Source organism: Geotrypetes seraphini, chromosome 4 (assembly GCF_902459505.1).
Source record: "Geotrypetes seraphini chromosome 4, aGeoSer1.1, whole genome shotgun sequence".
NCBI lineage: Eukaryota > Metazoa > Chordata > Amphibia > Gymnophiona > Dermophiidae > Geotrypetes > Geotrypetes seraphini.
In genome coordinates this window covers 262,102,196-262,123,042 of record NC_047087.1, presented here as the reverse complement: position 1 = coordinate 262,123,042, position 20,847 = coordinate 262,102,196, and the positions used below count along the sequence as shown (strand labels likewise).

Here is a 20,847-nt window from a genome sequence, read left to right as displayed (position 1 = left end):
TGACGGGATAGTCGGTTCAGCCAAGCAGTTGAACAAAATTTATTCTCTGTTTAGATGCGAACTTCCCTCCATCCCTTTCAGTTTTGTAGGGAGTCTCATCTTTGAGAATATGCTGCCTGCATGTCCTAGGATAAAGCATACTTACCTGTAACAGTTTTTATCCAAAGACAGCAGGCAGATATTCTCACAACCCTCCCACTGCCCTTAGTTGGCTTCCTAGTTGTTGTTTTTTACTGCAATCTAATGTCGGGCTGAAAGGCACTAGTGCATGAACAGTACAGGTAGTTTTGAGACTTGTAAAAACGTTAAAGTGACAGTACACTTCTGCACTGTGTGTACCGGGGCTTCGTGGTTGATGTCACCCATCTGTAAGAATATCTGCCTGCTATCACTGGATAACACCTGTTACAGGTAAGTAACTGTGCTATCCAGCCTGTGCATTATGCTGCTATTTGGTCATTTTACTATTATATCAACAAAAGATTTTCAAACTATGCAGTTGTAAGCTGCCTTAAACAATTCTATTCTTAAAAGGGGTTAACTAATTTAAATGCTTTTCTTATAATTGTTTTTCAGTGCATCTTTAGTTTCATGACCTTTAAATTTATGTCGGGTGAAAAGGGGGTAATGTCTGGAAAGCAGTATATACTAATGCTCGAAGTTTGGGAAACAAGATTCTGGATCTAGAAGCTGTGATGGAAAAAGAGGAGTTGGATATAGTGGCGATCACAGAGACGTGGTTCACAGAGAACCATGACTGGGATGTACTTATACTGGGCAATAATCTGTTCAGGAAAGACAGGGTAAGAAGAAAAGGAGGGGGAATAGCATTAAATGTTAAAGATCATATTAAAGCCACACAATTGCAGGATATGCAGGGCAAGGAAGAGGCAATGTAGATCAATTTGGAAATTGGGAATAGTGAATAAATTTATATTGGTGTGATATACAGGCATCCTTCATAGACAGAAGAAGAGGACAGAGATTTAATAGTAGACATTCAGAATATATCTAAAAAAGTGGAAGTTTTACTAATAGATGATTTTAACATACTAGTTGTTGATTAGGGTATCCCTATTGTAGGGTCTTCTAGAAGTAGGGAGATCCTGGATTCTCTACAAGGAGAACTGTTCCATCAGTTGGTAATGGAACCCATGCGGGAAGGGGTCATACTTGAATAGTACTTACAAACGGGGAATATGTTTCTGATGTTACAGTGGGTGATCATCTGGCATCCAGTGATCATTGCATGGTATGGTTTAATATTAAGATGGGTATAGAGAGGGCTCATTCAAAATCAAAGGTTCAAGACTTTTAAAAAACTAACTTTGTTCAGATGGGGGATTATGTCAAAGCATGTGGGATCTCTCGAAGAAAGAAAGAGATAATGGTTACTGCGGATGGACAGACTAGATGGGCATGTCTGGAAGGAATAGAAATGCAGTGGGCAAAACTTAAAGGAGTAATTGTAAGAGCGAGAAAACTTTTTGTGAGGCAAGTAAGTAAAATAAGAGGAAAAGAAAGCCGCTTTGGTTCTCAAAAGTAGTAGTTGAGAAGGTAAGGAATAAGAGGAGGTTATCTTTCATAAACTACAAAAGATCCCAGAAAGAGGAAGACAGGCAAAAATACCTGAAAAAGTTAAGAGCGGCTGGTCGTGTAGTCAGGAAAACAAAGATGCAAATGGAAGAAAAAAATTGCTGACATGGTAAAATGGGGGGGGAGACAAGACATTTTTTAGATATATTAGTGATAGGAAGAAATGCAAAAGTGGCGTTGTGAGACTCAAAGATGAAGGAGAGAAATAAGTAGAATCTGATAAAGAAAAGGCTGAATTGTTTAACAGATATTTCTGTTCTGTGTTCACGGCTGAAGATCCGTGAGCGGGACCACAGAAGAGAAATGCGAATAGGGATTGAGTGATAGACTCCAATTGATTTTCAGAGGGTTGTGTTCATGAGGAGCTAGCTAAATTAAAGGTAGACAAAGCGATGGGGTCAGATGGTGTACATCTGAGGGTGCTGAAGTTACTTAGGGGAAGTTCTGATGGCTCCACTGACTGACCTTTTCAATGCTTCTCTAGAGTCTGGAGTGGTACCGGAGGATTGGAGAAGAGCGGATGTGGTCCCTCTCCACAAAAGTGGAAGTAAAGAAGAAGTAGGGAATTACAAGCCAGTGAGTCTGGCTTCTGTGGTAAGCATATTAAAGGAAACGCTTTGAAAACAGAGCATGGTGAAGTTTATTGAATCCTGTGGATTACAGGACCGGAGGCAACATGGATTCACCAGAGGAAGGTCTTGTCAGACAAATCTGATCAATTTCTTTGACTGAGTGACCAGATAATTGGATAGAGGGAGTACGCTAGATGTGGTCTCCTTATTTCGGGAAAGATATAGTGACGCTAGAAAAGGTTCAAAGAAGAGCGACCAAGATGATAAAGGGGATGGAATTCCTCTCATATGAGGAAAGGCTAAAAAGGTTAGGGCTCATCAGCTTGGAAAAGAGACGGGTGAGGGAAGATTTGATTAATCCTGAGTGGAGTAGAACAGGTACAAGTGGATCGATTTTTCACTGTCAAAAATTACAAAGACTAGGGGATACTTGTTGAAGTTACAGGGAAATACTAGGAAATTTTTTTCATTCTGAGAATAGTTAAGCTCTGGAATGCGTTGCCAGAGGTTGTGGTAAGAGCAGATAGCATAGCTGGTATTAAGAAAGGTTTGGACAATTTCCTGGAGGAAAAGTCCATAGTCTGTTATTGAGAAAGACATGGTGTAAGCCACTGCTTGCCCTGGTAGCATGGAATATTGCTACTCCTTGGGTTTTGGCCAGGCACCAGTGACCTATATTGGCCACCATGAGAACGGGCTACTGGGCTTGATGGGCCATCGGTCTGACCATGTAAGGCTATTCTTATGTTCTTATGGTGTATTTAGATTTTAGCAATGCATTTGACAGTGTTCCACACAGACGTCTAATAAATAAACTGAGTGCCCTTGGGATGAGTCCCAAAGTGACGGGCTAAGTCAAATCTGGTTGAGTGGAAGGTGACGGAGGGTAATGATCAATGGAGATCGCTCTGTTTAAAGGGATGTTACCAGTGGTGTGCCTCAAGGTTCTGTTCTTGGGCCTGTTCTTTCTAACATTTTTATAAATGATATTGCTGCAGGGCTGTCGGGTAAGCTTTGCATCTTTGTGGATAATACTAAAATCTGCAATAGAGTAGACACCCAGGATAGTGTGAATAACATGAAGAAAGACTAGATGAAGCTTGAAGAATGGTCTGAAATTTGGCAGCTAAAATTTGATGGTAAGAAATGCAAAGTCATGCATTTGGACTGCAAAAACCCGAGGGAACGGTATAGTTTAGGGGTGAAGAACTTATGTGCATGACGGAAGAGCGGAACTTGGATGTGATTATATGTGATGATCTTAAGGTGGCCAAACTGGATGAAAAGGTGATGGCGATAGCTAGAAAGATGCTAGGGTGCATAGGGAGAGAGGTATGGCCAGTAGGAAAAAGGAGATATTGATGCCCCTGTATATGACTCTGGTGAGACCTCATTTAGAATATTGTGTACAATTCTGGAGTCCGCACATTCAAAAAGATATAAAAAGGATGGAGTCGGTCCAGAGGAAGGCTATTAAAATGATGTGTGGTCGTTGTCATAAGGCATATGGGGACAGACTTAAAGATCTCAATCTGTATACTTAGGAAGAAAGGTGGGAGAGGGAAGATATAATAGAGATGTTTAAATACCTATGTGACATAAATGCACATGAGTTGAGTCTTTCATTTGAAAGGAAGCTCTGGAATGAGAGGGCATAGGATGATTTTAAGAGGTGATAGGCTCAGGTGTAATCTAAGGAAATACTTTTTTACAGAAGGGATGGTAGATGCATGGAGCAATCTCCCAGTAGAGGTGGTGGAGACAGAGACTGTGTCTAATTTCAAGAAAACCTGGGATAGACAAGAGGGATCTCTTAGAGAGAGGAAGAGATAATGGTTACTGTGGATGGGCAGACTTGATGGACCATTTGGCCTTTATCTGCCATCATGTTTCTATGTTATAATAATAGCAAACAACAAATATAAATAAAAGTGAGGCAATATAAACCATCTATAACTTCAATATAAGCTCTTCTATTAGGTCATCAGATGTGCTTTCCGTATTTTGATCACTATTAACGGAAATATATTCACGGCTTAGGCAACAATTTCACGAGTTTTATCGTTGCTTAGCACTCCTCATTGACCCAATTTTATGCGCTTTACTTGTGTTTTATTCATTCGCTTTGTTCATATGCTTTGTTCATATACTTTATTCATAACATTTTATTTAAATGCTAAATAGTATCAAAAGTATCAAATTTTTAAATATGTTTAAAAATCACTTATCTGTGCACTAACAATTATGTCAGCTGGGTACTGTTTTCACCTGACATGTTTTGCCCAATGACTCTTTCAAGGTTAGCCCCTGTGAATGCCGTTCAGTCCACTTCTCACCGCATTGCATGCAGTTCAAAAACTTGGTGAATTATGAACGTGGATACCGAGTAATTTAATTCAAGCGTTACAGTATTATTTCATATTAGGACAATCTTCTCTACATGTGAATCATATAAATGACAATTTTAAAGACCCCTGATGGCAGGCCAAAACACTGCCAGTGTCGGGTATTTGAAAATAAAGAATATTTAGTCCCAGTTCTGTAGGCTTGTACACTTTTTTGGTGGTGTATTTGTTGATCCCTTTTTCTGTGTTGTCTATATAATTTACAATAACAGAACATATACTTCTTTTAACTGATCAGGCAGTCTTCTACCGCACAATGATATACAGTGGTGCCTCGCATAACAGCCGCCTCGCACAGCGAACGCTGCGCACAACGAACTTTATGTCTTGATTCGTACAACGGACTTCGTTTCACACAACGAAGTCGCCCGAGCTGCATCCTTCCGGGGTTCCTGCGGGGTTGGATCGCAGCGGGGTTGGTCGAGCCGCGAGGGTAGTCTCCTTCTCCTTACCTGCCCTGTCGCAGCACACAGCCGAACGGAAATCTTCCCGATGTCAGCGCTGACGTCGGAGGGAGGGCTTAAGCAAAGCCCTCCCTTCCTCCGACGTCAGCGCTGACATCAGGAAGACTTCCGGTCGGCTGTGTGCGGCTGCGGCAGGGCAGGTAGGAAGAAGGCAATGGCGAACGAAAGAGGGGGGAGGGGGCGGTCCGCCCCGAAGAATGTGCACAGCTGGTCAGGTCCCCCGATCGACCGACAACAGGCCCGGCCGACAAACCTCCCTGCCCTGTAGCCGCGAATCTAAATTACCTCTTACAGCAGCTTCAATAATCCAGCTGCTGTAAGAAGGTAATTTAGATTCGCGGCTACAGGACAGGGAGATTTGTCCTACCGGGCCTGTTCTGTTGTCGGTCGGGTGCAAAAGCGCCACAAAGGTGGAGGCAGGGAGGGAGGAAAGGTGGAGTGGAGAAGAAAAGACGCTTAAGGGGGGAGAAGGCCGCTGAAAGCACATGTTGGAGCAGGGGATGAGAGGGAGGGAGAGAAGGGGAAATATTGGACAAGGGCAGAAGGGATGCTAAATCATAGGGTGACAGGCAGAGAGAACAACAGGAAAAAGAGTGGAAGCAATCTTGAACCCTGAGGGTGAGGGCAGAGAGAGGTGGTGAGATGATTGATCATGGGGAGAGGGACAAAAGGGAATAGAGATGGGATAGGAAGATAGTGGAAGTAAAAGGACAGGGAGATGTATGTTTTTAGATGTATCTAAATAAAAATAATAACAAAAAATTTATCTTTTTTTATGTCATCTTAGCATATTTTATGCTACAGAACGAATTATTTTTTTTAACATGTATTGTTATGGGAAAACGCGTTTCACATAACGAACTTTTCGCATAACAAACTTGCTCCTGGAACCAATTAAGTTCGTTGTGTGAGGCACCACTGTATTCACTAAAAATGACAAAGTAGGACTCAAAGAATCATGGAACTATGATTTTGATTACCAACTCCTCTTTGAGACAGAGATGGTTCCCTCTTTTGGAACATTTCTCCAGAGATTCATGGAGACTGGATTGTTTTCTAACACTTAAAACTCGGAATCCCTACGATATCCTAACCTTTATTCCCCAACACTCATGGCTTGGTTGTTGAGAGAGTAGGAATGGATTCCTTCAGTTTGCTTAATAGTGTCTTTCAAATTCTCTTGGCTTCTATAAGAGTTTTCATAGGAGATCTTATGGATTTAAATGGAAGAGGTTTGATGTCTAGTGTGAGGACAAGATCCTAGATCTGTCCTATACAAAAACTGCTTGAGACCTGCCTCTAACATGTAGAAGCTACTCAAGAACAACTCTGTTAGGGTTCACTTTAATGCAGTTGGTGCTTATCACTAGGTAGAAGGTAAATCCATCTCTGCTTAGCCTTTAGTTCACTTCTTTTGTGGGGCTTGCTTCTTTTGAAGCCTTCCATCAAGCTGCCCATAGTGACTTCAACATTGTTCTTACTCAGCTACTGAAAGCTCCTTTTGAACCACTAGATACTTGCCACTTGAAGTATCTGACCTGGAAAGACCTGTTTTTGGAGACAGTCTGAGTTTCAGGGCCTACCATGTTTCCCCGAAAATAAGCCCTTCCACTAAAAATAAGCCCTAGTCGCCGGCAGCAGCGCTTCCCTTCTCTCACTGACCCATCTGTCCCTCCCATCCGAACCGTGAGACAGAAAGAAATACCTTATAACAAACTGGCAGCATCGGCAGCAATCTAGATAGGCTGCTTAGCGGCCTGGGCAGTTCCTCTGCCACATTGCTGATGATGTCATCGGTGATGCGGCAGAGGAACGGCCCAGGCCGCGAAGCAGCCTGTTTAGATTGCTGCCGACACTGCCGGTTTGTTTATTTCTGTCTCGTGGTTCGGTTGGGAGGGAGAGATGGGTCGGCAGGGGCGAGGGGGGGTGCGTGGCAGGGGAGGGAGATAGAAAGATGCTACATGGGGGGATGGGAAGAAGGGAGGGATAGAAGCTGCAAGGGTTCTGCTGCACAAGGGATAGGAGGGAGGGAAGGATAGATACTGCACAAGGGGATGGGTGAGAGGGAAGGAAAGATGCTGCACGTGGGGGAGAGAAAAGAAATAGGAAGAATTGGGGTGGAGGAGAGGAAGGGAGAGATGATCATTGTACTTGAAAAAAATAAGACATCTCCAAAAATAAGTACTGTCTTCCAAACTATTATGAATGTTTTAGGTATAGGCAGTTTAGAAATTTTTGAACTAAAAAAATTAATACTTTTAAAAAATCTAAACTGTGGAAGCAGCTGCTTTTAGTTCATCATACAAATCAGCTAGTCGCTGACTGCTGTTAGGTAGTATTACTAGGAAGTAAAGGTGTCATAGCAATTTCTAATATCTGATTTTCATGAAATTTTACATTTTTGGCCTTGATGTGCAAGATAGCAAAATGATATTTGAAACATCAGTTTTGGGTGTAACTCTAGCTTAGCTTGCAAGAGTCTAGATACTGTGTGACTCAAACTCAGAATGCCATACTTTGCCAAAATGCACCAGATGTTCAAGGGATGGCTCTGAGAAACTGAGAAACTGTAGAGTGACAAGAGCATATAAAATAAATAAATCAATGCTGTTGCAGAGCATTCAATCATAGATTAAATCCCGTTTATGGTTTCTAAATTTTGTTATAACTGTATATAAATGGAAGCATATATTTTAATCCAAGAAAATATATGAGACTTGAACAATGCAGTGTTGAGCAATGACCCCTTTTTTATGTACCCTATACAAAAGTCAATTAAATTTGAAAAAAAATCTTTATTGCAGGACTTGATTAAAACCTTATTACCTAAAGTGCTACCAGCAGTCAGTGAAGGTCTGCAAGACCTTGATGATGATGTACGTGCTGTTGCAGCCTCATCATTGGTACCTGTAGTAGAAAGTCTTGTTGGGCTTCAATATACACAGGTGAGAGAAACATTTCTGTTGTTGTTCTTTAGACATTTTTGACCATATTCTATAAACGGTGCCCTATTTAGGCACCACTGAGTTCCATAATCATGGCTGCCTAGTGATTCCCAAGTTCAGGATCTATGCTGAACTTAATTTTTTTAATTGGCTTATTCTGCATGGTAATTGATCACGCTGGTTTACCGTATTTCCCCATGTATAGGCCGCAAGAAATGCCGATTTAGGTTTTAAAACTCTTAGATAAGCTGTGGCTTATCTAAGCGTTTTAAAACCTAAAACGGTCTATACAATGGGGTGGCTGGGGCGGCCTATGCTTCCCTTTCCCCACCCCCCGGTAAATACCTTCACCAGCTGCCTCCTGCCTCGTTGCGGCCAGGGGTGCAGAGCAGGCGCCGCGCTGCTTCCTCAGTGCCTGCGTCAGTTCTCATGTGACTCGCTAGTCCAGCAAGAACTGGCACAGGCATTGAGGAGGCTTTGAGGAAGCAGCACGTGGCCAACTGAATGCTGAAAAGATTGCTCCTGCCCTGCACCACTGGCCATGACAAGGCAGCCATCCAGGAGGAAGCTGTAGGTAAGGGGGACTCCGCGACTTATCTTCTAATGGGGTGGCTTATCTACGATGCCTTTAGATTGGCCTCCCCTTATAAGGAGAATAGGTGTGGTTGACAGGCATCAGACATAGGCACTGCCAAATTAGGCAAGTGAAAAGCTGGCCTAATGGAGCGGTGCCTATGTATAGGACGCCTAGTTGACGCTTAAGTGGAGGCGCTGTCAAAGAAATACCTATTTTTAAAGGTTGGCGTGGTTATGGACAGAGAATAGGCATGGTTGACAGGCATTGTTAGGCATCCGACATAGGCGCCGCCAAATTAGGCAAGTGAAAAGCTGGCCCACGGAGTGGCGCCTATGTTTCAGATGCATACGTTTGCTTAGGTGCAGCTAGGTATGATTCTGTGAATGGCACCATTTTATCAACAATGTAGATGCCACTCGGTGCCATTTATAGAATCTGGCCTTAAATGACTACCATTGTTTAAACTCGGAATAGGTGCATTTTAAACTTAGCTGTTCAAAATTACTAAAATATGGATAGACTGACCATGATTTTATGCAGAAACTTTATAGTATTCAATAGATATGAAATGTTATTGTATTTAGACTTATATTAGATTAGGAGTATCATGTTTTGTTTTGTTTTTTTAATTAGCTTTTAGAAATTATATACATTCTATATAAGAAATTATATACATTCAATATAAGAACATTCTTATTAAAGAAATACAGAAAAAAATCCAATGAGGAGAAAAATATGAGTAACTTGAATAAATCTTCCTTAGACCCCCAATTAGGCAGAGCGGGCCCAGGAAAAATTAAAGAGGATCTTATCTATTTCATAAATCCAATTATAGAGGAATGACTTAACAGCTATATCCCACTTTCATACTTTATTGTTCATTAATATTAAACATTTTCAGTTACCAACTTCTTCATATCTATAAATGCTTTTAGTTGCTCTGGGGTAAAGAAAACATTTTGACCCCAAGTATTTTATTATACATTTGCAAGGATAAGATAATAGGAACGAGGCTCCCAAAGAGACCACTTCAGATTTCATTGCAAGAAATAATTTTCTTCGGTCTTGTGTTTGTTTAGTTACATCTGGGAATATCTAAACTTTTTTTTTGGAATGGCGCCTTATGTTTCCCCTAAATTTAGTTCATCTGCCAAGTATTAACATACCTAGAAGATACAGAGAAAATAAAATATTAATGGATACTTGGAAAACGCTGAGATTTATTGATAAATTAACACCTATCCCAATAAACAAATCAACTAATCAATCTATATGGATAAACTCCAAGATCAAAATTGGCGGAGCTCAAATCCTTTGGAAGAACTGGATTATTGCAGGCATTAGATCTCTAGACGATGTTATTTCAGAAGGTAAACTGCTGGATTTTTCACAATTGCAACATAGATTTGGTCTTAATAAAACACAAAGTTTTAAATGGTTGCAATTGAAGCAGGCCATTCAGGTTGGGTTCCCTGAATGGAAAACATTAAATAATCAATATAGTTTAAAGTTCTTATGTTTTCAAGCAGACTTCCTAGGACATCAAGCCGCATTGTGGTATAAATTAATATCTGGATATTTGAATAAAAAACCAAAAAATGGTCTAAGAGACATTTGGAGCATTGAGATTGGACATCAGATTAATGCATCTCAATGGCCACTAATTTGGTCTTGGAGAATGGGATGTACAGTGTCAGCATCTATGAGACAAACTTGGTTCTTCTTATTACATAGAGCTTTTTGGACCCCTACACGTTTGCAAAAATTAGACAGTTCTAAGTCCAATAAATGCTGGCACTGTAATCTAAAACCAGGGACATTAGATCATTTATTGTATCATTGTCCCTATATTAAAACTTTTTGGAATTCAATTTGGCCACAAATTAATAAATTGATGGAAAATCATATTGCAATATCATATGACACAATATTATTTGGAATGATGATGAGGAAAAAAAGTCAAATTTCACCAGAAAATAACAAGCTTTTATTAATTATGACAGGGGTTGCCATTCAGCATATAACTAATAACTGGAAGAATTACAACAACCTAAATTATACATTTTGGTGGAATACAATATGTCATATATTCAAAATGGAAAGAACAATAGCAATACAAAGGGGGACATATACTAAATTTATAAAAATATGGGGGCCATTGGCAAAATACTGTAATGAATAAATAGTAGGATTTTTCTTCTTCTTTTCTTCTTTTAGGGATCTTTTTTATGACACACATAGAGGGGGGGTAAAGAAAATAATTTCTACATAATATGTTATAATATATTATACAATATGCAATGTATGAATGAAAAGTAATAGAAGGGTGGGGGGAGGGAGAGGGGATAAAATTTATTTAGAATATATTGTATTAGATATAAAAATGTTATTGAATATTCATCAATTGTATTCTAACATGTTGTACATTTTCTATAAAATTTGAAAATTAAAAATATTATATATTAAAGTAATAAAAGGGTGGGGGGGAGGGGGAGGGGGAAAATCAAATTTAGATATATAATGTATTAGATATAAAAGTGATATTATGTATTTATCAATTATAATTTAATATTTTGTACACTTTATGTAAAATTTGAAAATAAAAAATAATGGAAAAAAAAAAATAAACTTTTTTTTTTTTTTGTAACCATAAAATGGCTTGTGAGAATTTCAAAAAAAACAACCTGAAAATAATGTTAACGTCCTGTTCGAAGACAAAGGACACCAATAAAGTTACTTTTTCAGAATTTTCTGTAATAGTTGATTCAAGTATATCCATGATATTTAAAGGTGCTTCATCTTGTGGCTGGGCCAGGCCACGAGCAAGTGGGAAAATCCGGCTCAGACCACAGGCAAGATTTTCAGTGCGCCTTTGATGTGGTTGATAGAAGGAAATCCTGGACACTGGATTTAGTCCTAACAAAACTTCACTGGGTTTATTGTAAGGAAAAAGAAAATCCAAAACATAAAACTGCTTTTCACAGTCTTGAGTCACATAGTTCATTTTACGTAATTCCAGTGTCTGTTATATGAAATACAGTTCAGGGACTAGACCAGTGGTCTCAAACTCAAACCCTTTGCAGGGCCACATTTTGGATTTGTAGGTACTTGGAGGGCCACAGAAAAAGTAGTTAATGTCTTATTAAAGAAATGACAATTTTGCATGAGGTAAAATTCTTTATAGTTTATAAAACTTTCCTTTAACAGTTAAAAGGAAAGATATATAAACTATAAAGAGTTTTACATCATGCAAAATTGTCATTTCTTTAATAAGACATTAACTATTTTTTCTGCGGCCCTCCAAGTATTCTATTTTTTCTGCAGCCCTCACATTTAAAGTTTAATATCTTTTCTTTCTCAAAACTGGCACATTTCAATCACTATATTGAAAATAAAATCATTTTCCCTACCTTTGTTGTCTGGTGACTTTATTTTTCTGTGCTTTCAACTATGTTTCCAGGGCCTTCTTGTCCTTTGACTGTTTTTCTCTCCGTCTTTACTTTCTGCCTTGCATCCATCTTTGGCATTAACTTAATGTTCAATTTTTCTGCTTTCTTTTCAAAATCTACGTTTCCATGTCTTCCCTTCCCTTCCTATCTCTCTCTTCTTCCGTCCTATTTCTATGGTCTGGCTTCTCTTTCCTTCCTTTCTCTCCCTCCCTATCTCTCTCCTTTCCTTCCTTTCCCCTGGTCTGGCATCTGTCTCCATCCCTTCCCCCATGCCCTGGCATCTCTCCCTCCCCCTCCATAGTCTGATATCTCCTTTCCTTCCCTCCCTCCCATGAACTTGGCTTCTTCTCTTGTGCCTCTCCTCTCCCTTCTCCTTCCTTCCCTCTCTTTCCCCAATTGGGTGCAGCAGCAGCAACAGAAGCAGCATTTTCCTTCCCCCTTTCCTGTGCAGGAGAGGCATTTCTCTTCTCCTTTCCCTCCCTCTCCCTTTCTCTGTACAGCAGCAGCAGCAGCATTTCCCTAGGGTCCCCCTTTGCTATGTAGCAGAAGCATTTCTCTTTCCCCTCCCCTTCCGTTCTCTTCCTTGTGGAGCAGCAGCGTGTCTGGCCGGCTCATTCCGTTCAAAGCCGCAGGTGGCGGCTCCTTGCGAGATCCACGCCTGCGTCTGAAGCCTCTCTGATGTTGTGACGTCAGAGAGGCTTCCGATGCAGGAGTGGATAGTGTGAGGAGCTGCCAACCCACGGCTTTGAACGGAACGAGCCGGCCAGACACGCTGCTGCTCCAAAAGGAAGGGAAAGAGGAAGAGAAATGCTGTTGATCGCGTCCAGACCGCGGGCCGCAAATAACACCTGGAGAGCCACATGCGGCCCGTGAGCCGCGTGTTTGAGGCCGCTGGACTAGACAGTCCGTGCCACCACTTTATAAGCAAAAAGAAAATCAAAATAGGACGTCTCTGTCCCTCAACATGCTTGTGTGCTCCTCTTAGGACTGCTGGCTACTTTGTGCAACAGTCCTTTTCAGCAGAGCTCTGGTACTTCAGGTGCCAGCACTTCTCTACACCATAGTATAAAAAAAAAACTTCTTCTTTTGGCTTTTATTATTATTAGCAATTTGTCCCCCTAAGAACTTTCACAGCCTGCAGTAAAAATCATATTTAATGCAAAAAAAATATGACCATGTTACTCCTTTTACAGAAAGCTCACTGGTTACCAATAGAACATAGGATCACCTATAAAATTCTACTAACTTTTAAAACCAGAGCAAATAACCAGCCAGAATTTATAAATAACTTACTTATCCCATATAATTAAACTATTGAGGCCAGCAGCGTGCCTGATTTTAAGGCCAAATGGGATAGACACGTGGGATCTATTCACAGAGAAAGGTAGGGGAGGGTCATGGGGTGGGCAGACTAGATGGGCCGTGGCCCTTATCTGCCGTCTATTTCTATGTTTCTATGTTAGGACCTTAAGATCTACAGCTCACAACCTTCTTACCATTTCCCTCATTGAAACATATCAGTACAATGAGGACTACAATTTTCTCTGTTAGTGCCCCCTCTCTTTGGAACAGCAGCCCAAATTACTTACGTGAAAAAAACAACTCTTGCCAATTTTAAGATGAAGTTAAAGACATTTCTCACTGTCCTGTTAAGGACGACTTAGATTCAAGAAAGGTTTCTACCTTTAGTTCCCCCTCCCTTTGTTGTTCTTTCCCTTGAGTGTTTTCTTTCTTTCTATCAATTGTAGTTCTAACCCTTCTTCCCTTTTGTTCCTGTTCGTCAATGTCTTTTAAAAAATGTCATTTCCCCTGATTTGTCTTTGTTTAAATTGTATTTTAATTGGCACATTGTTTTGGCATTTTTGTATACCGCTTAGAAAGCTTGATTGGGCGGTATAAGAAATTTTAAATAAACTTGAAACTTGAACTGGTGGAAGCAAGCCCCCCCTTTTGTATCCAGGTGTTCAGGCCCTCCCAAAATGCCACCACAGACCTGGAGCTTTTGTTACCTAGGGACCTTGCTTGCTAATAAGGCTTTTAAGCCTGGTTCAAATGGATAGGCTCTGCTGCACTGCTGCTTCTTTGGCATTAATTATGACTCTTCTGAGGCACAATCTCCACAGAAGACTCCTCCTAGAGCAGGGGTGTCAAAGTCGGTCCTCGAGAGCCACAATCCAGTCGGGTTTTCAGGATTTCCCCAATTAATATGCATGAGATCTATGTGCACGCACTGCTTTCAATGCATAGTCATTGGGGAAATCCTGAAAACCCGACTGGATTGCGGCCCTCGAGGACCGACTTTGACACCTGTGTCCTAGAACGACTTCTCCCACTGAGAGACTTTCTTTCACTCGCTTTATTAGACAGTTGGGAAAGGATCTGTCCATCAAACTGGAGGCATATTCCAAATATAGTGCTGAAATTTTGGAACCCTTGGACTATGACCAGCCTCCTAAGGAACTTCTCAAACTTCCTTTACATAGAATCCTGAGAGAAACCGTTCAAAAAAACTGGAAATCTCTTCTCTCTGTTCCTGTTGCACCTAGGAAATTGAACTCTCTAAGATTATTTCCAGTCCAGACTTTGACAAACCTGAAGTCTATGCATCAGTCCCGCTGGGTCGAGAGGGACGTACTATGGACAGATTTGACTGACAGCTTTACCAAAACTCCATGTTGGCAAATCGAGTCATCAATTACAACTTCTATTTTGCTTGCTACATGAAACATCTCATCAAGCAATTGCCTGTTTTTCAGAAATAACTTCCATCTCGTTGAACGAAGGATTCAATCGGCTTACGATGTCTTTAAGCTGACATCCAGGGCTTCTTCTATGTCTGTGGTCATGAGATGATTAGCCTGGCTCCGGATTGCTGATATGGTTATTAACCTTTAGGACAGATTGGCAAATATCTCCTGTTTGGGGGAAGAACTTTTTGGAGACTCAATGGAAAATGCCACGCAAAAGCTCACTGACCATGAAAAACAGTGGGGTGCTTTAGTTAAACTAAACACAAGCCTTCCACAGCAAGATCATTCAAGATCATTTGCGGGAGCCAATCAAAGAAGGCGCTGAGTGCCAAGCAGGCAGCGCCAAAGCATGCTCCTGCTGATTGCTGCTCAGCGGCAGAAGAAATCAGCTGCCACGGACCAGGTTAGCAGCGGGCAGGAGCGTGGAAAGCTCACTCCTGCTCGCTGCTCCCCTGTACCCCCAGGTATCAAATTTTTGGGGAGGCCACGGCCCCTGTGCTCCCCCTCCCCCGTTCGGCGCTTATGCAGCATACAACAATATAAAGTTTACCTTATCCATCCAATATCAATTAGCAAAATGCTGGATTTTGTGATCACTATCTCAGATTCAGAAAACCTTTTAAAAACATATCTGTATCATGACAAGGATCCAACCCTAAAGTAACTGAAATGGTAATTGTAAAAGCCTGTTTTCTAAACTGTCTGATGCAACTCCTGGGACATAACGATGAGCCAAAGATGACTTATTCAGGGGTAGGCAATTCCAGTCCTTGAGAGCCAAAGCCAGGTCAGATTTTCAGAATATCCACAATGAATATGTATGAGATAGATTTGCATGCCTCCTTGAGATGCAAGTCTATCTTGTGCATATTAACTGTGGATATCCTGAAAACCTGACCTGGATCCTGTTCTCGAGGACCGGAATTGCCTACCCCTGACCTACTTGAACTTGTAACTATAACCTAACTACCATATATATTCAAATATAAATGGACCGAAATATAAACCGAGGTAACCTTTTTCCCCCAATAAGGAGAAAAAAAGTTTGACTCGAATATAAACTGGAGGGAGGGGGGGTTGGGTTAATATTCAAGTGCCCTGCCCTACCAAGCTCTGCACCCAGCCCCCCCCCACTCCCTGCCCTGCTAGTCTCTGCACCCCTGCACCTCCGTTCCTACCCTGCCAAGATCTGCACCCGTCCCCTCTCCCTCCATCCAATGCCTTGCATACCTCCACTGGACCTGCCATAAGACCTGGTGGTCCAGCAGTAGGCTGGGATGGGAAGGATCCTTCTCACCTCCTGTCCTGGCCACCAACTGTGACATCTTTTGCCTCCCTCCCACCTCCCCCGCGTACCTTTCAATTCACTGGCGGTCCAGTGGTAAATCGGGGCAGGAGTGATCTTCATGCACTCCTGCCCCATGCAAAGACACTCTGAATGGCTGCTGCGAGTTCTTGCAGCAACCTTGTGAATTCCCATGGTCTAATGGTTGCCGCAGCCATTCAGAGAGCGGCTCTGCATGGGACAGGAGTGCAGGAAGATCACTTCTGCTTCAGTTCACTGCTGGACCACCAAAGAATTGAAAGGTATGGACAGGAGGCAGGAGGGATACCTTCTGTCCTGGCCCACTGCTGGACCACCAGCGAATTGAATGGTAAGTAGGGCAGGCAGGAGGGAGGTAAAAGTTGTCATAATCGACCAGAACAGGAGTCGGGAGGGATTCTTCCTGACCTGGCCCACTGCTGGACCATCAGGTCTTAAAGCAGATCTGGCAGAAGCCTGTAACAGGTTCAGGAGAGGGAGGTTGTGGATGCTGCCTGAATATAAGCCGACTCCCATTTTTGGGCCTAAAAATCTCAGCTTATATTCAAGTATATACAGTATTAATAGCAGAAGTGATCTACCTATACTAGCAACTCTACTGAATGTCTCTGTCAAACTGCTCATTGTAACTTCCTGGGTAACTAACCCTACCTCTTGAAATGTAATCCAACCTTGAACTGAATAGATAAAGGCGGACTAAGTGTAGATCAGGTGTAGATGTGTATGACATTTTCATGCTATTCAGGCTCATTGAGGATGTCAGGTTTATAAATGTAAAAGTGTCTTTATTGCCTTCATAAAACAGGCATCTTTCTGGACTTCTCATGTAGACATCCTGTTATGAAATCAGGCAAAGTATGTTCACTAATGTATAAGTAAGAAAGACTGATGGAATTTCTTAACTTAGTTTATTCTTTGTGTTATATAGGTACCCATCATTCTTGGCACATTATGGAATGCTCTCCTACAACTGGATGATCTCACAGCTTCCACAAATAGTATCATGACCCTCCTTTCTTCCCTTCTAACTTATCCTCAGGTTCGACAGTGCAGGTAGCTACTGCTAGTGTTAATATTTTGATTTTCCACTGGTTTAATATGTTTCTGGGAGGTTCTGTTTACACTTCTCCCTCTGTATTCGCAGTGATAGGGGATTAACAGACCTGCAAATACAGAAAAACTGCAAATAACTTTCATATCTTCTTTGCTGTTTTCTATTAAAAACCATCGTGAATATGGTGAAACCGCGAATAACATGGGGGGAGACCTGTCCTATTCCTGAAGGAGAGGCAAAACACAGTGAAGAAAGTGACGGGAATCGGCAATTTTCTTTGTAAACGCTTGGAATCAGTGATTTCTTTATGCAAGGTGATGTAATTTGGGGGGAAGAGCCAGCAAGCTAAAAACCGTGAATAATTGAAACCGCAAATAAGGAGGGAGAAGTGTATATTTTAAGCTTCTTTCAGAAATCAGTCTCTTTGGGTATAATCTTATTGTTTTCAAGATATAAATTTTATGTATTAGAGAATAATCCCAGACTATAATAATCTTTGTATGTGTGTGTGTGTTAAAATTATTATGATCATCTAGCTCAGTGTTCTTCAACCTTTTGACACCTATGGACCGGCAGAAATAAAATAATTATTTTGTGGACTGGCAGTTGAACACTGGGCTAAGTTGTGGGCCAGACCCTGCCAATCTCCGCCCCAGACCCCACCCCCATAATAGTACTAATTGTAACACCATTTTTTCCATTCATTTTTCATATATACACACACAATAGAATCGTATTAACAACACATAATCGTTAACCACAAAATTAAACTACACAAAGCACACTGTATGCTTCTCAATATTCATTCCTACCGGAACACAGATAACCCCATACAAATATGGGACCAAAAACTAAAAGTACTAATATATACAAACAAACCCTAAGATGCAAGACTCTGCATGCAGTACAATCCCCAGAGAAATAGAAACAAATGCATTTCTTCTTGAACAGACAGCAGATGTAAATCAATCACTAAATTAAAAAATAAAATCATTCTGCCTACCGTTGTTGTCTCCCTCCCTCCACAATGTGCCTTGCCTTCTGGCCTGCTCCCACCTGGCCGTTTTATGCCGTCCCTCGCGTTATCTTTGGGCCGGCTCCCTCTTCCTCAGTGCTGCAATGCACAAAGCCGTGGGCAGTGGCTTCTTAGGCATCCTGCACCTCATCTGGAAGCCTTCCATTTGACGTTATGAAGTCAGAGACAAGGCTTCCGGTTCAGGCGCAGGACATGCAAAGGAACTGCTGCCCGCGGCTTTGTACGCTGCAGCACTGAGGTAGAGGGAGCTGGCCGGAAGACAATGCCGCATTGATCACACCATGGACCGGCGGCTGAAGAGCACTGTCTGGGGCCCGATGCATGTGCTGGCCCTGTGGACCGGCAGTAAATTTCTACGGACTGGTACTGGTCTGCGGACTGGCACCAGTCCGCAGACCGGTGGTTGAAGAACACTGATCTAGCTCATTTCTAACTTGAAACTTCTGTATTTGAAGTAGATTTTTTTTTTTTTTCTGGTTGGACATTCTTTATGAAGCTTGTTAATGCTTACATTTGTGTAAATCCAGATGTTCTGATTTCCTCACTGATTCCTGATACAAGTAAATATTTAATATTATCCCAGGACAAGCAGGCAGCATATTCTCACATGTGGATGACATCATTCACAGAGCTCTGGCCTGACGGAGGTGTGCGCTCCTCAGTTCAATGTTTTTCACAGAACTGTTCAGTCGCTTCATTAAACGTTCGTTCATTTTTGTGCGTGCCTTCCCGCTTGCGCATACTTTTTTTTTCATTTACTTTACTTCTTTTCTTTACTATTTTTCTTAATGTAAAAAAAGGAGAGATTTTTCATTTTTTGTTTGCTTTTGGGTTTTCGATGACGAGGCCTTTTTTCCCTCATCAATCTCTTGCGTTTCTAATCTAATCTTCCATTTGTGAGTCGCACAGACTTCAACAAGGTCAAGGCAACTGATCAGAGATCAGGAGGGGAAAAGGAGTAGGGATGAAAATGGGGGTGTAGAGAGACAAGAGGAGGGGCCTAGGTGGCAGGGGTGGCAAAAGACAGAAGTTGAAACATTTAGTTGTCAAAGAGGTGAGTCTTCAGGTTTTTTTCTGAATGAGGTGTGATTTGTCTCCTATCTGATTGCTTCTGGAAGGTCATTCCAGGTTTTTACTGCCAGGTAAGTTAGCATGGAGTGGAAGATTCGCTTGTAGTGGAGGTACTTTGTGGATGGCATTTTTAGTTGAATTCTGTTAAGGAGTCTTCTGGATGTTGACCAAGATGTAGAGAATAGCTGGTTGAGGGGAGCCGCTGAGTTTCCGTACAGTATGTGGTGTAAGATACATGAGGTTTTGAAGTTTATCTGGGATGGTATTGGAAGCCAGTGTAGTTGTTTTATGAAGGTAGAGATTGAATCGTATTTCTTTAGTTTGAAAATTAGTCTAACGGCTGTCTTCTGGATGAGCTGCAGTTTGTGGATGAGAGTGGTGTTGATGCCTAAGTAGGCGGAGTTGCATTAGTCTGGTTGAGGTAAAACCATCATCTGGACGATCAGAGCAAGATGGTGTGGGTGAAAGTAAGGCCTTGTGAGTCGCAGTTGTTGCATAGTATAGATGGTCTTTTTCCAGAGATTAGAGATTTGTGGTTCCATTGTGAGAGTGTCGTCTAAGATGCAGCCGAGTACTTTGGTGGATTTCTCCATTGTGAGAGTGATGCCAATGGAAGGGTGAGGTTAGTCATAACGTCCTGTTGTGCAGTGCGGAAACCAATGGCTTTGGTCTTGGTGGCGTTCAGTTTCAATTTGTTGATAGTTGCCCAGGTTTGGATTTTTGTTATGTTGCTTGAGAATTTTTCGGTGGTATTTGGCTGATTTTGGGATTGAGGAGGAGGATGTCATCGGCATAGGACAATGTGGTTTCATCTTCCAGTTTGATGTGACCCAGTGAGCTCATGAATAAATTGAATAGGATTGGGGATAGTGGGGAGCTTTGTGGGACATCACAGAATGCCTTCCAGTGGTTGGAGTATTCTTCATGCTTTTTGACCATGCATTTGCATTTGATTTGGCTGAGGCGGTATTCCCTAACTTAATGTCCTGGCCATAAACCGGTTTTATGAAGTACAGCAGGTGGCAATGGACTTTTTCGATGACAGACCCGCATAGTTGGTGCTTAGGGCTGGATTACCACATTGACTCCTGCAGGTGCTGTTCCACCTTAAACGCACCTTAAAAAGCCGCCTTCTATAACAAAAACAACTTTTTGGTGCCACTGTGGAAGAGGACCATTCTTCACCTTCAACTTCTAAGGCACCAACCACAATGGTTCCACAGTCCGCGGCACCGGAAGTAAAGCACTGCATTCGGCGACACCACTGTTAAAGGTACCGCATTCCATGGCATCGCCAGTGAAGGCACCATCTTCCAAGTCATCACACCCTTCCTCAGCACCACCTTCTACTCTGGAATCTCAACCTCTCGCTCCTTCAGGTAAGCTGTCAAGGAAGTCGCCAGTCTCCCAGGTGGGCTCGGCCATTAAGGCATTGAGTCCAATCATGCCGGCCAAACGTCAATCCTTTTGTGACTTGCTCCAAAATCTAGGGATTTATCTTCTTCGGAGTTTCCTCTTTGGAGTGAGTCACGACAGTAATGGTACTGGCGTCAAAGCCACAGGTACCAGTGCCGTCTGTGGAGCAAGTAGTGGCACCGAAGGTA

General features: G+C 41.8%; 1 protein-coding gene across 4 annotated transcripts in view; it reads left to right on the top strand.

The window, feature by feature from the left end:
- The window catches only part of BTAF1 (B-TFIID TATA-box binding protein associated factor 1), a 394,756-nt gene that overhangs the window by 127,290 nt on the left and 246,619 nt on the right, over positions 1 to 20,847 (top strand). For all 4 annotated transcript variants that reach the window (XM_033943697.1, XM_033943698.1, XM_033943699.1 and 1 more), the window contains 2 exons: positions 7,842 to 7,982; positions 17,011 to 17,135. In XM_033943697.1, the coding sequence (XP_033799588.1) occupies positions 7,842 to 7,982; positions 17,011 to 17,135 (266 nt within the window). The remainder of the gene's footprint in view (positions 1 to 7,841; positions 7,983 to 17,010; positions 17,136 to 20,847) is intronic.